General features: G+C 36.9%; 2 protein-coding genes across 3 annotated transcripts; both read right to left on the reverse strand.

Moving 5' to 3' along the window:
- Positions 1-5,027: 5,027 nt before the first annotated feature.
- On the reverse strand, positions 5,028-8,314 carry RB195_012815 (uncharacterized protein; the record flags this gene model as incomplete). Its single annotated transcript, XM_064202372.1, has 2 exons — positions 5,028-5,158; positions 8,119-8,314. 2 exons carry the CDS (start codon positions 8,312-8,314, stop codon positions 5,028-5,030), a joined length of 327 nt encoding a protein of 108 aa, XP_064058253.1.
- A 3,991-nt stretch (positions 8,315-12,305) lies between these two features.
- RB195_012816 (uncharacterized protein) lies at positions 12,306-19,485 on the reverse strand (the record flags this gene model as incomplete). Of its 2 annotated transcripts, XM_064202373.1 has the most annotated exons (8): positions 12,306-12,447; positions 14,325-14,375; positions 14,562-14,680; positions 16,886-16,977; positions 17,118-17,249; positions 18,145-18,238; positions 18,328-18,420; positions 19,348-19,485. In XM_064202373.1, 8 exons carry the CDS (start codon positions 19,483-19,485, stop codon positions 12,306-12,308), a joined length of 861 nt encoding a protein of 286 aa, XP_064058255.1. The 2 variants fall into 2 exon arrangements, with proteins under 2 accessions (XP_064058255.1, XP_064058254.1); XM_064202374.1 differs by lacking the exon at positions 14,325-14,375.
- Between the last annotated feature and the right edge of the window lie 683 nt (positions 19,486-20,168).

A 20,168-nucleotide genomic window follows, 5' to 3' on the forward strand; every position in this document is an offset into this window, starting at 1 on the left:
ACATTACCCAATCTGAAATCCACGAGAGTGCCAATTTTCAGCAACATGTGGCGAGCCTCTTCATTCCTTTCCTGTCCGAATCCAGAGTGAACAAGCAAAGGAACTCTAGTAGGACCGTGTTGTTGCATAAAAAGGGATACTCGCACGACATTGGCAGTAATGACTTTATCTATGTTTATTTATTGCCGTCATCTACAAGCTGTTTACAAAACAAGAGTAATTCTAAACAGGACTGGAAGAACATTTGATGAGGGACTGCAGCATGAGCAGGCGGAAAGGAAATGATCCGAAGAGAATTCAGCACGGCTGACCGAAGGAATACACACTGTCTCGAAATTCCACGGAGTAGTCCACGGAGAGTCCCGAGAATACAAAATGCCGTTATTTCTCACTTCCTGCGATGACGGACGATCTAAACAAGAGGAATCAAGTGGCTTGGGAGGGACGAAAGAGCATAGTTGGGAGGATTCAACTCCGTACTTCCCTAATCAGTACCACGTCTCTTACCTATTTTGACCTAAGGTTGAGACCTAATCCCCTAACGAGCCAGAGGAAAGCGGCGCGGTAGGCATCATTGAACTCTTTATCAAAAAGTGATTACAGAATTATCTTGTGTCACGAGGTGAAAGAATGGACTGGAGTTCAGTCCTAGAGAGTTCTCAGTCCAGACTAGGGACAGTCTTGCATTTTACAAAGGAAGTAAAACATTTCCGGATAAGTAATACACTTTAACGACAACTTTATTTAAGTTCTTCAAAGAAAACTCTGGTGCACGTTGTGTTTTTCGTAAAAGGGAAATTCTTGCGTTAGTTAGGGACAAATGGAAGTATTAATGAGTATATTTCGAGCAAATCGAAGAGCAACAGTGCAGATGAGGCAGGTGGAAAAAGTTGTTTTTTTCTCGGGATCAACTCCAGGTCCATTCTGATAAATTCGAGTCGGCGCGTCGGTCATGGATTGCGCGGTTCCATAGACTTTCCAGTCCATCTAATAGATGGAAAAGGGCAATAACAAGATTCTATTGATGGTCTGACGATGATGGCCAAGAAGTTCAAGCAGAACATCAGGAAGAGAGAGCCACCTATGATATAAAAAATGTGTTGCTCGAATATTTCTTAAAATCATGGATGAATAATGTAAAGGATGTGATAGCGTTCACTTTCTTTGAATTTTCTTGAAGTTTCATTGACAAAGCTAGAGGAGTATGGATAATGAAAGATAAAGGATAAAGCGTCTTGCGTTAGTCAATCCGCTTGGGATCCGGCACTACGTTCACTTCAAATCAGAATCGTTTGAGGTTTAGGTGCCGTGTAACTGGCCCATACAATCACTTGAGGGACGTACAGATTTGTCAAGTCAGTGTGTTTTTATCCTCCCAGACAAATCTGGTACCAATTTATCGACCCCGGTGGGATGAAATACTTGGTGAGCACTAGGACGGATTCGAACCTCCGATCGATCGTGCAGACGCGGCCGGATCTCTTACCGACTGTGTTACAGCCGTTTAGATAAGAGGTAGTATCTAATCCACCATATTCGCCTAATGATGATCATTTATTCCGTGATCTACAGAATTCTTTGCACTAAGAAGTAAAGAGAAAAGGAATACCAGGAAAATGAGTGGCACTGAGGAAATTTGTGAAACATTGGAATTCCAACACTGGAAGCATACGAGAGGAAACAGATAAACATGAAGGAGACTGTATTGTAGGTTAGAAAAAGCATGGTTCTTTTTAATTTCGGAAAATATATAAAAAGAAAAAATTTAAAAAATATATAAAAAAATAAAAAAGTATAGTATAGTGCATTTCTGAAATTCTTTCTGAAATGATCCAGTAGAAAGATTCAAAATGAAGCTTTACAAAGATGAAATTACTAGGAGATTTTAGTAACAAAAACTTCTGTGTACTGCTCGAATTTTGTGTACACTGATTTAAAAAAAACGATATAAAAAAGATGTGAAGGGTACAATCTTTTTTTCGAATCATTGAACGATCTTGTACGGGCTGAGAAAAGAATCCGAATTTTTTTCTCAATATATTTATTGACGTTTAACCAAGGCGTGATGGTGAAAGCTAATTCATGACATTGAAGACACGACGAGAAGATGACATCGGATGACATCGGATGGATCGGCGAATGAATCCGGAAAAAAGAAATTGCCATAGAAGAAGAAGGAACGAGCACCAGCGACGCAACGACGCACGACGTTTACGGCAAGGAGCGGCATCCGTCGTGAAGTGATGTACGCATGAAGTAGAAAGCCTACTAATTCATCTATCGACACAAACATCAGACTCAATTAGGATCACGATCGATCCACGGAAAGCAACGTGTGGCCACCGGGAGGCTCTAGCGGCAATCTTTGCTTTATTACGGGAATATTCACGTAGTACTTGGGTCCTCAGGAAGAAGCTGAGAATTTAACTGCGGATAGAATTTAAGGATTTACACTTAGAACACCAAGGATTACGCGCATTCTTCTGACACCTCGAACCAAGAATACTTCCCTCCATACCTTCAGAACACTAAAAATTCTTCGTCTATTCAAAGTAGAACGTAATGTGATGTGCAGCAATTCACGTACATTTTCCCTTCATATCTGAAAGAACCGAATCCGAATAAAAGGCATTGTTCCAACAATTTCTGGACGGAAAAAGAATTCAAGTGGCTCAATGACTTCACAAATTTCGTCGGCGAACTTTTTTCGAACCTCTAGAAGGAAATCTTCAGCATCTAATAACTTTCGCGCTCAGGAATATTAGATAAAGAAATTCCTCCCACCTTAGAATTTTGCACATAAGATAGATAGATGCAATAAAAAGATGATTAGTCTGGAGGTTCTTAAGAATCATTTGATGTGATAAGGTTTTAACACTAAGACCTTAACCTGATATGGGGTTCTAGAGCTGCGCACGATCATGTTAAAAATATCTTTTTTCCTAGAATTCCCGCTAAGTTCTGATCCTTACACCCACCTATAAATTCTAATGTTTATTTCCATTGAGGGGTAGATGTAGCGCAGTCGGTAAGAAGTTCCGCTGTACCCGCGCGCGGCCAAAGGTTCGAATTCGCTCCTCGGCTAACCAAGCCTTTCATCTCTCCGGGATCGATAAATTGGTACCAAAATTGTTTCGGAGCATAAAAATGACTGACAATGACTGAGAATGACTTTGACATATTGGATAGCCTCCATCTGTATAGGCCAGTTACACCTTCCTGAACCTCAAACGATTCTGAAGTGAAGCGAACGTGATGGCGGATCCCAAGCGGATTGATTAGCGCCAGGCGCTTTATCCTTTCTCCTTTATTGTCATTTAAAAACCGATGGCTTTATAAAGATACAGAGGAAAATATCCAGTATTTATTTACTTGTTTATTTATAGCGCTCAAAACTACGTCCCAAAAAGTATATGGCAAGTACAAATACTAAACAAATACAGAAAATAAATAACGAAAAGACAAAAAAAAATGAATTCAACTGCTAAGGATCACTTCGCATACGATTCCGACATATGCGTAAAATCAGTAAAATTAATGTTAGTCTTCTTGTTCCTCCGGAGTTTAGGATCTTATTTATAATTAGAAGATGCGTAAACAACCATAACCAACGCAGAATATTATGCGAGTCTTTTTTTAGAGTCTGATAAACAAAATGCAAGAGATTCCAAGAGAAGGAGAGCTGGTTTTACTATTTAACTATCGAAGTGACTTTTAACTAACACCCTCACTCTTCCTTTAGGTGCTACGGTGAGTGAGAGAAATAAAATAATAATACTTGTATTTTGTAATAAAATGCAATAAATAATAATAATAATAATAATAATAATAATAATAATAATAATAATAATAATAATAATAATAATGTAATAAATATTTGTTGAGATCAACAGGAATATTTTATAATTTCAATTCAATTTAAATTTTTATAAATTCTGAGCAAGTTTTCTAATTTCTTTTACACTCTAGCTAGGAAAATCATGTTATAGAGAAAGATTCGTATTGGAAAATACTAAAATAATTAAGAAAATTATTTATTACTGGTCAGAAAAATAGAAAGAAAAATAAAATAGGAATAAAAACGGTTAGTATCATTTATTCTGAGGAGAAATTTATTGCCGAGAAGCAGACACTGCATGGACATGGCCGCTTTTTCCATGCTATTCACATTTTGAGAGAAAATTATGTTAATTTTCACCGTATAAAGAAACGTTATTTCATTTGACCTTTGTAAAACCGTTGACCTCTCAATAAAAAAATTTTTCTCAAGGAATGTGCTATGTACTAGTGCTAGTCTACAAAATAAATTCTATAAATAATAAATAAATAATAAATAAAAAAAATTATAAAGCGCATAAATCCAGAATTAAAATTAAAACGTTTTCCTCTGCATTTTTTTATTTTTGTTTCTTCCACAAATTAAAAAAAAACCTTTCTTTACACATATAAACCAATTGTAAATTTTGCATTCTCTGGATTTTTTGCACTCTTCCAATTTTTTTTTAAATGAAATTTGAAGGATTTTTTTTTGACACAAACATTATGACTGTAAATAAATTCCGTAATAACTCTTTAATTTCGTACCACTGGAATGTTTGCTTAATTTTTCGATATGAATTATTTTCATGGAAATTTTAGAAGCGGTTTTTGCACCCGGCAATAAAACGTAAAACCTAAAATAATCGTGCTAGAATTATTTGTTTAGAAAATGAATACTCACCTTCGAATAAAAAGAAAAAACGTGGAGGATATGGAAAAATAATTCCAGAGAAATGGATGTGCTCTTTATCTAGGACCGTTTTTTTAAAATTATATGCATGCATAATCGGATGTGATGAGGGTATTTCTGATTCATGTATTCTTAATAATGAGAAGTTAATCGTGCATCAGAATCGTGGATGACTGACGAATAAAAAGATTCTGAGCGAGGATACTTATCCCAGAAAATCCCAGCAACAGCCACAAGTCGAAATCACGCCGTGAACTCGTCCAGTGAAAAAGTAATGAGCAGTGGTGGTGGTAGTGAACTATTGGTTAACCGTTAACGTTAAGTGAAATGGCATTTCAACGAGTAACCACATCCGTGAAGGTAATCGTGCGTAAGAATACGTGAGCTCAACAACCATTTCGGCAACAACACGTAATTGAGAGAATTCCCCTGGCATATAGCATCTATATTGAATGAAAGGAATGAAAATGTTGTAGTGGTTCGAGTTCTATAATAGAAAAAAAGTACTACAAACATCTCAAAAACAATATATCTTAGTTGGAATACCTACGGGGAAAATATAGCGTTCGATGAGTAGATTACGGATATAGACGTGACCCTGCTCAATACCCGCCGAATTGTTCTGAAAAACGGCGTGGGAAACAACTATTGTCCCTACGAAGCACGTGAGAACGCTCCACACTTGCGCACGCTCCGCGTCCACGATCGGGCGATTGATGATCAATCAGGTCTACTCGTCGTCAGCCCATTCAAATAAAACCAATGATTAGACTGTCAAAGGAACCAGAGCGAGTACGATTGGGCGCGTTCTAACGTATCTCGTAGGAAAAAAACGTCGTTCCCACGTCGTGTTTCACAACGATTAGGGAGAATTGAGTGGAGCCACGCTCATACGCATAATCTACACCTCAAACTCTATATTTTCCCGTAGGTTTCACAAGTACGTCAGTTTCGTGACGTGCTGTCTTTAAGCAAAGACCATTGCAACATTAGTACTGCATCCAATCATCCATGGATAATGAAATAAATGTAATTAATGTAACCGCGGCAGTAATTATATAATTTTAAGTTAAGCGTCACGTTTCCACATTAGATTAAATCTCTCATTGATTAAATTATGGAAAAAGAAAAATTACGCTTCAGATGAGGCAGATAGTGTCTTTGTCACTGGAGAAGGTTCGTTAGATTTTTCTCTGTCTGTGTATCTGTCACTCTGTCTCTCCTCTGTCTCACACTCGCGCTCTAATTCTCTCTCTCTCTCACTCACTCTCTGTTTTTCTCTTTTTTCTCGTTTATTTCCCTTGCACCTCTCAGAATATTTGAATTCCGATAGAAAAGAGTATCGAATAAAATTTTTCTAAATTTTAAAAGTCAAACATCTACTTGACAGAGGAGAGAGTTGTTCTAGAACAAAATTCAATCAAAACAAGATAACAACAGAATAAATAAATAACTAAGAGAAAATCTCTGCTGGAACAATAAATTGATCTGCCATAATATTTTTTTGACACTTTCCTAACTTATGTTAGCTCTGAATCCTACGTGTTGGAGTTGAGTAGAAGAAACGATTGTTTAGAAGAAAAAAAACAAGCACAAATATTAGATACAGATATTAGAAATAGAAGAATTTCAATTTTAGGACCGTAACGGAACCATAGCAAACGTACTATTTCTTACGGATGCGGTGGCAAGGCTGAAAAGAATAATTTTGCGAAAAATTATGATGAGAGGGCGGTGCACTGCAAGCGTGTGCAGATCTATTCAGTTCTCATCGGCGAGTCTAAGAGCAAAACTTAGAAATGTTTGTTTGTAGCGGGGAAAAAATGTACAGGAAAGTAAATAGAAACAAATAATAAATAAATAATAGACAACTCGAACTGTACTCAATTATTTCTAAAAAAAAACAACTCCCACTAAGCTTCGAGTATTTAGGAATAAATAAAGAAATAAAAAAAGAAGGAGAATAAAAAGAATAAAAAAATAAAGAAGAAGAAAAAGAATGGAAAAAGAGGGAATAAATGAAGAAATAAATAAAGAATAAGAATAAATAATATACAACACTTTTTTATTAACAGGGCAGGCTCGGACAGGACGGACGACTCGGTAATATTCAATTATTTCTGAAAAAAATCACTCCCACTATGCTTCGAGTATTTAAGAGTAGCTGTTAACAGATTCCTTAAGCAATCAAGTAATTAGAGGTTTTTTTCTTTTTTATTCAGTAACCTATATATGTGCTCATTACTATTAATTTGTTTATGTTATTTCTGCTATTTTTTTATTGTGTACTCCATTCGTAAACACATAGATTGCCACATAAAAAATAAATAAATAAATAAATAAAACAAATAAATTGCCACCACATCAATACTGTCACCACTGATATCAAGTTTACAGTTTTGAATTTGAGAAGAACAAACGATGTGACACAAGACCCGGGGCTGTTCGGCGACTGCATTCATGTTCGTAATTAAACACTTCAAAATCTATATTTCCTTATTTTTAAAGGATAGTTTTTGGCATTAATCAATCCGCTTGGGACCTGCGCCACCACGTTCACTTCAATTCAGAATCGTTTGTGGTTTTAGGAACGTGTAACTGGCCCATACAATGACTTGCGGTGGCTAGCCGACGGGTCAATTCAGTGTTTTTATCCTCCCAGACAAGTCTGGCACCAATTTTTCGACCCCGGAGGGATGAAAGGTTTGATGAGCAGCGAGACGGATTCGAACCTCCGATCGATTGTGCGGGAAGCGCGACCTCTAACCGCTACACTGCACCCACCCTATTCCTTATTTTTACAACATCAGTTTTGTGATATGGTAACTTCAAAGCAAAGTTTCTCAACATAGGAATTGCAGCCTTAAATGTGTATTCAGCTGGAACGTACGAAAATTGCAGAGATTTGCAGATATTTGTTTAAAGAAAGGAACATCGAGATTAATATCCTAGAGCGAAAAGTAAACATAATGGAATCACTAAATAGTGTTTTTCAACAAGTTCTTGTACAACAATGTGAATGGAAAACATCTAGGAAAAGATCTTAAAATCCCTTCAAGGATCTAGGATTTATTTTTTTTTACTAATTTTTTATTTTTTTAGTTTTTATTTTCCAATACAGGATGTGCTAATTTCATTTGTCTTCAATAATTATCAATGTTTGCTTTTTTCCGACATTAAAAGACTATACACTGGAATAAGGCGAGAAATGGATGTAAACAGCAGCCAGCTTAACAAAATTTAATAAATCAAATAAAACAAAATAATATTCTAAAAAATTTCACTTACCTCCGTATCTATCATTCGCACACACAAAAAAGCTGGCCTATTTCATAAATAGTGCGGTATTCTACACTTTTTTCTCTTTTTTTTTGAATTATAATAAATACATTGATAATAATAATATTGACATAATAAACATAATAATAATAATAATAATAATAATAATAATAATAATAATAATAATAATAATAATAATAATAATAATAATAATAATAATAATAATAATAATAATAATAATAATAATAATAATATTTGTTTATTATTAACATTTGTGAGCTCTGTGGTACATATATTCTCCTTCATTTTTTTCACTCTTCTATCTTCTTTGTTGAAAACTTTATGCTTCAAAATTCAATTGTGCATGAATAAAAAAATAATAAAATAAAATAAGTATTAATAATAAAAGTATAATAAAAATAGATCTCTGGTGTTACTCAAAAACTGTATTATTAACCGAATGAACATAGATTGAGCTGTTATTTTTTCTTAGTTTATTCAGGGAGTACCAGCCAAGTATATGTATATAACAACATATATGTAGTTTTCTTTTACATCTAATCTGAAATTATTGAAATTGAGGAAAAACATTTTTTTTGAAAGAATTATAGATTGATAATTATTATTAGAAAAATTAGAAATATAAAAACTTGCATAAAATGTAGGAATATGTATGGAATGCCAGGAAAAATTCTAGAATTATTATTAAATGCTATTGCAAACGACGATTTGAAAACGCCTCGAAATCGAGCCATTCATTAATCGAAAAAGAGTGGAAATTGAGGATAATCGCCACGATGGAAATCGTTAATTAAAATATGAGAAAGGTTTTGCAATAACTTGCGGCCGAAGTCGGAATGAGTGGAAGCTTTGTGAAAATTACTCATTGAAGTTCCGATTCCGACTTTATCCGTTTCTTTTTTTTTTGGTTTTTTTTTCCAAAATAACAAAATTATGGTCAATTTTTTTCGTTCTTTCATTTTTTTTTTCAAAATAACAAGATTATAATAAATATTTCCGTTAGGAACATCTTTTTATGAACATCTCATAGGCATCTCATAGGCAGGACCCACAGCTATGAAGGATTAAGGATGAATGAAGGAGTTCGCTGAAAAAAAAGATCTTTTTTTTTGCTACCGTAGTAAGGTACGGTTAGTATTCGTTTTCTATCCAAAAGCTTTTCCAATCACATTTCAAATTTTCATTCATTTTTGATGGAATTCATTTTTTCTTAGAAAAAAAATCATCAGGAAAAATTAAAATATTAAAATCTATCAACACAAATAATTTGGCAGTCTCCCAGAGGTAAAAAAAAATTAAAATGGTGATCGAGCAGGACTTTATAAGTTAACGAATACTACATAAGATAAAGGTTGGTAACCCACGCATTTCTTGCTTAATTTAATTTAATTTTATTCTTTATTATTTTCTTTATTGATTTATTTTGTTTTTTTTTCATTTATTTTTTGAATTTTGTCTATTCTTTATTCATTATTTTTTATTTAAGCTATATTTCTTCCTCTCGAAATTACACGAATTTATTACGAACTGAGCTGTTATTCAGTGGGCACCTAAACTCAGCTATGAATCCCTCAACAGAGTGTCAGAGTACGGTAGATTTAGAGGTTTCTTTGCAAACGGAGAACAGGTGTGTGGTCCGAGCGCGCAGAGGCAAATGAAGAAGAATTGGGGGAAGAGGTGCTGGAATTATTATGGCTATAAAAGCTAAAAATTAACGAATTTACAAGGAATTATGCATGCTACGGTGTCCCGCTAAGGTCCCACAATTCCCACAATTTATGTTCTCTGCACTTCTCCTCCCCTGCTGAGCATTTCAATATCCTACTGGTTGATCGTCTGACCTACGTGATAGGATTCCTTCTCGGCGAACACTTTCGAATGAAAGGAGAGCTTGGGCAGAAGTGTGATGCTTGTAAAAGTCAAAAATGACGAATTTACAAGGAATTTTTTGCTGCGATGTTCCGCTGAGGTGCCAAAATCCCGTGTTCCATTACCTTACCGGTTGTCCTCTGGAAAAGAATTCCCACTCGGCGAACACTTTCGGGTGAAAGCAGAGCTGAGTAAGGGGTGTGTTGCGCATAAAATGCGGAAATTGACGAATTTAAAAATTCTTACGACGGCTTTTGCTGCAATGCGCAACGTTTGCGCTCCGCCCAACCTCGTCCCGTCTACGATTCGTCGAAAACCCACATTCGGACGAATCGCAGACGGAGGGGGCGCGAGGGTGGCGCGTTGCAATTGAGGATGTCGTAAGAAACAGCTTTCCGGGGTTGTCCATTTCCATCGATACAAGAGAGAAATATCTACGTCCCGTGTACGAACACTCCACCTGAAATCCCTCAAGCCTCAAATTCGTGGGGTGGTGCCTTTAACAACACCAACAGGGAATCACAAATGTAGTTGTAAGCTTTTGTTTCACATCATATATAGAACGAAGTTATATTTATTTTATTTATCTGATTTACTTCATTCAAGAGTAGTTGAGGATTTTAAGGTCCCATTGATGACAAGAGGTCTGCACCGTAAATTATACAAGAGGAATTTCGAGTTACAGTGTGTAACAAAATTTTCGTGAGAGAATTTTGAGCGGCACGACGTGATAGAGCAATATTTTCAACAGTGCTGTATTAAGCAGTGTGATATGAGGGTCTAGATTGGAACGTTAGAAATTGCCTCAGGCGCTGAGTTTCTCTTTTTGTATCGTATAAAAATGCTTGGAACTTAGCTACTAGAGGTAATCGACGATGCTAATCACCTATATTTACCGTATTCAGTGGGCGATATCTTCCAGAAATTATCGCGTTCATAATTTAATTGCACTTTCGCTGCAAATCTACCACCTAAGACTTGCAGAATGTGACAAAAGATTCAATGGATTCTGGGTACCGGAATATATCCTAGAAAGTGCCTTCAGGGGATTTTTGACATTGTTCATATCTACCTATTTTTGCTATGTCGACTGAAAGAAACGTGACAACCACTTTTTTTTCAAACATAGAATGATCGCATTTTTTCTTTATGTATTTCTGTTTTATGGTTCACATATGGGTGTTTTCAAATAAATAAATAAATAAACAAATAAATAAATAAATGTCAAGAAAGGTTCACGTTTTCGAAGATTATCTAACATATAGCTTCTGACATAAGCTATAGATAGATACCTTTTCTATTTGATATTTAGAAGCATCACCCGAGGAATCTGAGATGGTACGGATTTCAAGTGGAGTACATATTCGTCTACGGGATCGTATATTATAGAGAGGGTGGTGATTCCGTCCATTTCTTTCTAATTACCGTAGAAAAACGGCCCGTAAGATACGGCTTCGAGCGTTCCGTCGCGCTGTTTTCTACAACGAGTTCGATTGGAGCGCGCCAGCCCTGTGCGGCACCGCATCTTCCGCTCCGTTTTTTTACGGCAATTAGAAAGAAATGGACGGAATCTCACACCCTTCTCCTTAATCTACGATCCCGTATACGAATACTCCACCTGAAATCCGTACAACCTCAGATTCGTGAGGTGATGCCTTTAACCAATTGCTGCCATCGACGAACCTGTTCGACCTCGCTCCTCCCTGAATTTTCTCCTTATTCCTTATGAAAATAAAGAGAGAAACAAAAAAAAAGAAAAAAAAAGAAGTAAAGATCAATAAAGTGGGTGAATGAAGTGTTAAAAAACCTCCGGAAAAAAATCCAATATGTTTTCTTTACTATTAAATTTGTCCACAACAACAACGGAGTTGAATTTGACGAAGAAATGACAGAAATTCCATGTGTTTTTGTGCTCTGTGCCTATCGAACCAAGCAATTGTTTTTTTTTTTGAAAAAAAGCAGAAAAAAATCCAGAAATCCATCAAAACACAGCTGAATCAATTGCTTTATTCACAGACATCACTGACATGAGACCAAGAGTGAATGAACATTTAAAAAAAAAACGACAACAAACTTATTACATCATATTCATTTTATGAAGAAAAAAAAGTCCACTGATTTACTCTCTCAATAACATTATTTTCCTAACAAAATCACGAAAAAAAGAAGAATATGCACAGAATGTAAAAAAAAAATATTCACCTGGGATTGAGGGTATGATTTAAATTATCAGGATCCGCAGTAAATGAAGAAAGATCATAATTAAGAGGAGGCGATGGCAATTTGATGTAAAAAAAAAAATCTTTTAGTGAAATGAAACGCGAGACGAACGAGTGAAGCAGTGTATCTGAGGAGGGGAGAATGACCGAAAAAAGAAAAATGAGCAGTTTTCGAGTAGTTCGAAAGATTAGGCACTTGTTTCTCGATAATTCGGCACAATTGGCGATGGCCTAAACGCTGGTTGTGGTGACGGCCGATACGGTTGCGATGATGATGGTGGTGGATATTTGGAGAGCAACGGTTCCTCACGTGGTACTCGTAACTCATGGCTGCAACATCACCGGATCATCACGTATTGTACCACCTGTAATAATGGGTGCACATGCATGCATGCAGGCAGGCGGGCGGGCACAACACAACAAAGAAATCAGTTCAGGTGGTAGGGGTACTGGCCTAACCCTACATCGGTCACCAAAAAAAAATCCCTCAAAGGCGTCACCCCACGAATCTGAGGTGGTACGGATTTCAGGTGTTTCAGGTATTCGTATACGGGATCGTAGATTATGGAGACGGGGGTGATTCCGTCCATTTCTTCCCAATCGCCGTAAAAAACGGCCCGGAAAATACGGCGCGTACACAAAGCTGGCGCGCTCCAATCGAACTCCTCGTAGAAAATAGCGCGCCAGAACGCTCAAATTCGTATCTTCCGGGCCGCTTTTTACGGGAATTAGGAAGAAATGGACGGAATCACCCCCCCCCCCCCTTCTCCCTCCTCCCTCCTCCCTCCTCCCTCTCCTTAATCTACGATCCCGTATACGAATACTCCACCTGAAATCCTTACCACCTCATGTTCATGGGGTGATGTCTTTTTAAAAAAATTCCCACAGTACTGATCTATGATCTTCTTCGTTTCGGGAACCTCAAGAGAATCTTTTGGTGCTAAAAATAATTTTCCAAGAGCTACACTAATTACATTTACACCATTTAGAAAGAATCCAATCAAAAATCCCTTCAGTATTGATCTACAATCTTCTTCATTCTGGAAACCACAAGAAAATATTTCGGTGTTAAAAATAATTTCTCAAGAACTAATACATATGAACTGTGCCAAGGGTAGCTTCTTTTTTCATCCAGAAACCTAATAGAGGCTCTATTCATTTCAAAAATCCGTCTTTCGCCACTTTTGATTTTTCTTTTTGTTTAGATTTTTTGAAACTTTTTCTTTTCCACAATTTCTATATTCTCTAAAATTCCACGATTTCTAGGTTTTTAGTGATGTGGGAAAACTATACTTTGTTCTCAAATTCAACTGTAATCCAAAGAAAAAGATTTTGTTCTAGAAATGTCTTGTTTCGCGATTTTTTATTTTCTTTCTCACTACATTTTTAGAACTTTTTCTTTACTGGAATCTCTACAATTTCTAAAACATTTCCAGGTTTTCCGTGACATACCGAAAGTGGTTCCAGTTAACGAAATCAACTACAATTCAAAAAAAGTTATGTTTTAGAAAGGTCCTTTTTTCTAATTCTCATTTCTAAAGCATTTTCAAGTTTTCCTTGACATCGTGACAAAACTAGTTCCTGGTTTCGAATTCAACTACATTTCTAATAACATAGTTTTTTTTTCTAGAAAAACTCAATTTATGGAGATTGGACGAGTTCTCCAAATTATTTTTGCTTTTTGTGCTGACTTTTTATAATTTTTTCCAATTCTAATTACAAAACATGCAAAACCGAGTAGAGACGGTTTAGAGAAAATTTCTCCTGATGTGATAAAAAAGAAAGGGGACCCCGTACTGATGTTCTTTGAAAGAAATTTGGTTTACAATTCCGCTGGGATAAACTGGCAAATTTACTCAAAAAAGTTTTAAAAAAAACGAGAAAAAAAAATCATAAATAGCTATTAAATTACACAAGTACAACGTATTATTAGTAAGCCCAAATATTAGTCCAAATTAGCGAACCAAGGTGTGAAAAGCAGTGTGTGAGATGATTGCACGACACATGAGATTATGAGCTAAGTTTCGAGCAACCGGGTTAGAGAACCACGCACACTAAAACTAAACAACGAGCGCGAATACGTAAAAATCTGCTTCAAAAATTCAAATTTATCAAATTTCAATGGCGAGTTGATTTTTGTGTATTCGACCGTGAGAGAGAAAAAAAAAGACTTCACAAAAAAATTGTGAGAAAGAAACAGGATTTACATGTTGTGCGTGGCGGCTCGCTGCGATTGCCAGGTGAATAGGTTTTCCTTGCTAGAAAAAAAATGGACACAAATCAAACAGAGTACGAACTCAAGAAAAAACCTCCGTGTATGTGTGACCGGTGCCAATGGGCGCTTTAACCCTGGACGGGCCCATGACTATAGTCTACGAAGCAACAGAGGGAAAGTTCCACAGACACACAATCGGTGAACGGAAACGTAACATAACGGAACCAACCTTCCACGTGCATCACCACCGCTAACGAATTTGTATGTGGTGGTTATGGCGCAAATGAATGCCAGAACCCAGCAAACGGTGCCCATAATGTGCAGATAGAACGCATAGCCAATACGTTGCTGAAAAATACAGAATAAGATCAAGTGGCATCATAATATTGGCTCGAGAAGCTTTTCGAAACCACTCCAAAGGTCCAAAGATGAATCGCAAAAGAGGAATGTCTCTGTATTACGCGGGAACTTACGCTCTATTTAAAGGCATCACCTCACGAATCTGAGGTTGTACGGGTTTCAGATGGAGTATTCGTATATGGTATCGTAGATTATGAAGAGAATTGTGATCCCGTCCATTTCTTCCTAATTTTTCCTAAACGACCCGGAAAATACCGCTTCGGGCGTCCCGGCGCACTATTTTCTACAACGAGTTCGACCGGAGCGCGCCAGCCCTGTGCACGCGCCGCATCTTCCGGGTCGTTTTTTACGGCAAGTAAAAAGAAATGGACGGAATCACACCTCTCTCCATAATCTACTATCCCGTGTACGAATACTCCACCTGAAATCCGTACCACCCCAGATTCGCATCCCTCCGGGTGATGCCTTTAAGGCTGATATTTGATTGCGCCAGTCACCTCATAACAGATATCTAGCAGTACCAGGATAGTCATCTGATCTTAAGGTACGATGTTCTCTTTTACTTGTAGCTATGAGACCCAACAGTAAACCTAAGACTTTCTTTGTTTGGCCGATAGGGCGTTTGATCGGATTAATCACGCTCGATTTCACCCTTTCATTCTCTCAGGAGGGCGCTATTGCCGAAACGTTAACCACGAATAAAGGATAATGGCAACCTCGTATCCGGCTCATATAAAGGAATCACCCCAGGAATCTGAGATGGTACGGGTTTCAGTCGGGTAATGCCTACACGAGGTCGTAGATTTTGAGGAAGAGAGAGAGAGTTTCCGTTCATCTCGCCCCGTAAAAGTGCGAACGGACGACCCCGGAACGCTGTTTCTTACGACCGGTTCTGTTGCAATGCGCGACCTTTGCGCCCCGCCCCTGCCTGCGATTCGTTCGAATGGGTTTTCGACGAAGGACGTCGTAAGAGACAGCGTTTCGGGACCGTTCGTTTACACTGATATAGGGAGAAATGAACGGAATCACTCTTTTCCCCACCATCTACGACCCCGTATAGGCATTACCCGCCTGAAACCAACACCACATCCAGATCCGTAGGGTGATGCCTTTAAAGAAACCAAATTCCACAATAGTCAAGGTGCCGCAGGAACAGATGCCCGGTCGCTGACGGAGCAGGAGTACACTTTTATATCCTCTATTATGTACTAGTACGTGGGTATAGCGCAGTAGCAAGAGGTTCCCTAACGTCTAGACGCTCGATGGTTCAAAATTCCTCTGAATAAAAAAAATTGCGAAACCTTCTCATAGCTAATTTCCCTACGCATATGTTTTTATTTTCTTCTCATTGTCCGCTTTCAGCGCCTCGGCGCCAATTTCATGTATTTGCGCATCCATCTAAGAAATCCTTCTAATGCGTCCACACTTAGCGACAATATGATGTGCCGCCACAATCTCGTTTTAGAGGATTTGGATGCTAAGCAGAGAGGATCACATTGGACTGATGTTCTTAATGTTCTATAGGTTTTTTAAAGGATTCGGGAAAAGAATTTCGCCAAGTATCCTAGAATGTTTCTCTTCCTCCTACGTACATAGTATAGCTCAAATGTTGTTTATGTTTAGAAAAAAAACTTTTTTTTCATGTAAACCCTACATTCAAAGTGATGTCCAAACCTCTCTTAATTAAGTACTTCCAAAAAAACCCGCATAAGTACTTTTTTATCTCGTAGATTTAAGACGGTATCCTAGCTGACCAGTTCCTTCTTATAAGTAAATTGTTCTCCCTTATATTCATGAGGTTGAACCAAATTTCAGGTCAAGAGGGAGTCACAGGTTCTCCGCTTCTTTTTCCTTTTTTAAATTTCTATTTTTTTTTTCGTGGAAAAAACTTCTCTTCTTGTTAAATAAACAAATTTAAACAGTAATATTCCACTGTACATCATGTTACAGTATCAGAATTGCCGGGTTCATAGGAAGACTATCAGAAAGATCCACTTTTACAATAAAACGTAGGACTGAACTAAGTTATTGAAAAATCAATACATTTTGATCATTGAATTAAATGGAGATTTTGGACTACGGTAGATTTTTTCCAGGTAGAGGAAGGAGAAGGACGTACACGTCAATTCCAAACGAACAGACAGCATAAAATTCTAAATATTATGTGGAATCATTTGTATTTATAGTCAATACCTCGTACGTGCCAACCATTCCTTGTACGAATCGATTATCGACACGATTCGCAGCCAAAAAGAAGACTCCATCAGCGATAAGTGAACATATCACTAAAATTTCCGATCATTAACTGAGTAAACGAAGAAATTGGTAAAATTGGTAGAGTTGTTATGGTAACGAAGACTCCTTAGATCATGGATGGAGGAAAGAACACCTAAGAAAAAAAGAAAAAACCGAAAAAAAAACTTACATGCAATAAAAAGTGAGATCGTGAATACGAAGGCAGTAGGTGGAAAACATGGAGCACATACTCCTGTACATATGGAAAGAAATGCAAGAAGTTGTGAGGTAATAATGAAGAATAGAATCGCTTTATGCCAAGCTGAAATTCAACAATTATTAGAGAAATTATAAAATAATTTTCAGGATTCTACACATTATACCACGGGAAAACAAAGAAAACCTGATTGGTTCCCCTCAAATATTGGGTCATACCATGAATAAATTTAAAAAAAAATGATGCAGCAGTCTCTTAGATTGCTCAATTGCAATATTTTTCATCACAGAAAGTAAATTTTGGAGAAAGGGGCACTGAACGTTCACCAGAAAGATCAGAGGGGGTTATAAAAATTAGGGGAGTTTATTTCAAATTCAAGAGAAATTTTATTCATCCTAATTACAATTATAAAGACTAAAACTTTAAATAATTTTTTAAAAAAAAGGAAGTATACAGCACTGCATTATTTACGGGAAGACCCAGAGTTTATAGTCGGCGTCGAATGGGTTCAACCACGTGACTGCGACGCATCTCCTACCATAACGCACACGCTACTTCTAATTGATAAACTAGCAGGCAGGCAGACAGACAAACACATACAGAGATATACAAGAATCCTTTTCATCTGCTCTGCTGCAACCGAAGGTATATCGCGCGCACTCGGTTGAACCTATCCGACGCCGACTATGTACTCGCTGATCGCAGCCACTCAAAGTCCTAGAGTGACCTTGAAATTTCAAAATTTTCAAAATTTAAAGTAAAGAATGCTTACTGGTGGCTATAGTCACTTGATGCAGTGTAGAATTAAAATTCTAATTTTTTTTTTGAAAAAAAAATACTTAGGACAAGAACTTATTATCCAGTGGTTACAGCCATTTAGCGTAGCGTAGTATCACATCAAAATTTCGCGTTTTTTAAATAGAAATTTCAAAATATCTCTTTTTTTAGGATTAAAATTCCAAAATTACTCCCACAAGCATCTGAAAAAAAGTGAACTTACCCCAAAATCGATGGTGCTCGCTTTCACCGGCTGCTCCATCTTCGTCGATATTATTCAACGTGTTTTCAATAACCAATTCAGCTGAGTTATCGAACTAAAAAAAAAGAGTTCTCAATGAAAAGAAAGCAAGATGACTATCGCTGCTAAGAAAAGTTCGTTAAAAAAAACAAATTAAAAATTCACCTTATACATACAATGTAGTGGAGTTTCATCGTAAAAATCACCTACTGCAACTACATGTTTTTCGGCTCGGATGCAATCCCACCATAAGCCGTGCTAAACAGATGTGGATGAATTAACATCACTACGGCGACGACCTCACGTCCTCCGACAAAAGTTTCAAAAAAATAAAAAAAAATCAATTAATTAATTACAAATTTACAAAAAATTAGAGAAGAAGAGTAAAACGATGGTGCGGAACAACTATAAACTCCGACTGGCAATTTTTCTATTATTATTATTATTATTTACTTTATTTCATATTATTTATATTATTTTTACTATTATTTACTGAAGATGAGCGAAAAGTAATTAAAAATTTGTAAAATATGAAAAAATCTGTGCTATGGTCCCCAAAGAATGTGACCCTTAAAGACAGCATACCAAAAAATTGATGACATCAGGATCTGTGAAGGAAAAAAATAGGATTAGTGAGGTAGATTACGAGAATGAGCCTTACTCTGTTCTCCTTAGTCGTCTTGAGAAATGGCACAGCGTGGGAAAGAGAGCCTTTTCGTACGAACTTCCCAACGAGGCACCTTATAACGTCACTTTTGCAAACCTCCCGGTTCCCACAGTGGCTTATCCAGTGGTTTTACATGAATAGACTGCCGGGTACGAACACATTGATTATCATCCGTTCTCTCGCGCAGGCACCGTGCATGTGCAACGGTGACGCGCCATAAGGTACCTCGTAGGATAATTCGTACAGGAAGGCAGTTTCTCACGCCGTTTTCCGGACGAATAGGGGGATTACGGGGTCGTTACGTTCATACTCAAAATTTATACCACTAGTATTATCACATTTCACTCACTCAAATTTCACACACCTAATCCTATCTTTTCCTTCAAAGATTCCTACATCAAAAATTTTATGGCATGCTGTCTTTAGACGAACAGTGCAATTCAAAATTGGGCAAAATTGGACAAAATAGTGATCTGGTTAACGTTTAAACTACATCCATTAGAAAAAATTGACCGCACCTGATGTTCTGCTCGGAATTCCCGAATATCAACAACTTGCCAAGCTGGAGAAAATACTCCGGCTATTGTTAATCCTAATCCGGCCAGAATAAAGACTACTGATAAGGCCAAAAGGCCTTTTTGAGCGATTGAACTCATTCAATCCTGAAACTGAAGGAGGTCTTATCTTTTCACAACATAATTATAAACAGCGATCAGTTAAAAAGAAGTCATCACACTAACACTGGGTCGGACAAAGGGAAAATTGAGGATTGTATCCAGAGAACTGCTCCTGCAGCTTCAAAAAACTATGTTTAGAAGAAAATTAAAAATTAAATATGTATCGTATAGCACGGTTGCAGGTGCTAAATGCACGCAAAAACATTTTAAAACTGGGAATGAATGGAGGAAAGTGGAAAAGATGATCCGATGACACCTGACACAATGAAATATACAGCAACATTCAATCCTACTTAGGAGTGGCAGAAAAGAGGAGAAATTAACCACATAAATTATATTGTATTAATTTATAGAAATATTCATGGAAATAAATTATTATTATACTAATTTATGGAAATAAGAGGCGGGTATAGCGGAGAGGTAAACGGTTCCCCGCGTCGTCTGCGTGTGGCCGATGGTTCAAAGCCTCGCGAGGACATCCACACTTTTCATCTCCCTGGAATACTCCTTACATAACTCTATTCTATGAGTTACTCCCGTAATATTTATCTATTCAAAATAAAATAAAAAGATAAATTAAATGATTTAAATTAAACAGAATACGACGTCCTTTAATCTGTATTCGGAGTTAGGGCACTGTTTTCAGGGAATATTTTTCATTT

The sequence above is a fragment of the Necator americanus genome, chromosome V, assembly GCF_031761385.1.
Source record: "Necator americanus strain Aroian chromosome V, whole genome shotgun sequence".
In the NCBI taxonomy this organism is placed as follows: domain Eukaryota; kingdom Metazoa; phylum Nematoda; class Chromadorea; order Rhabditida; family Ancylostomatidae; genus Necator; species Necator americanus.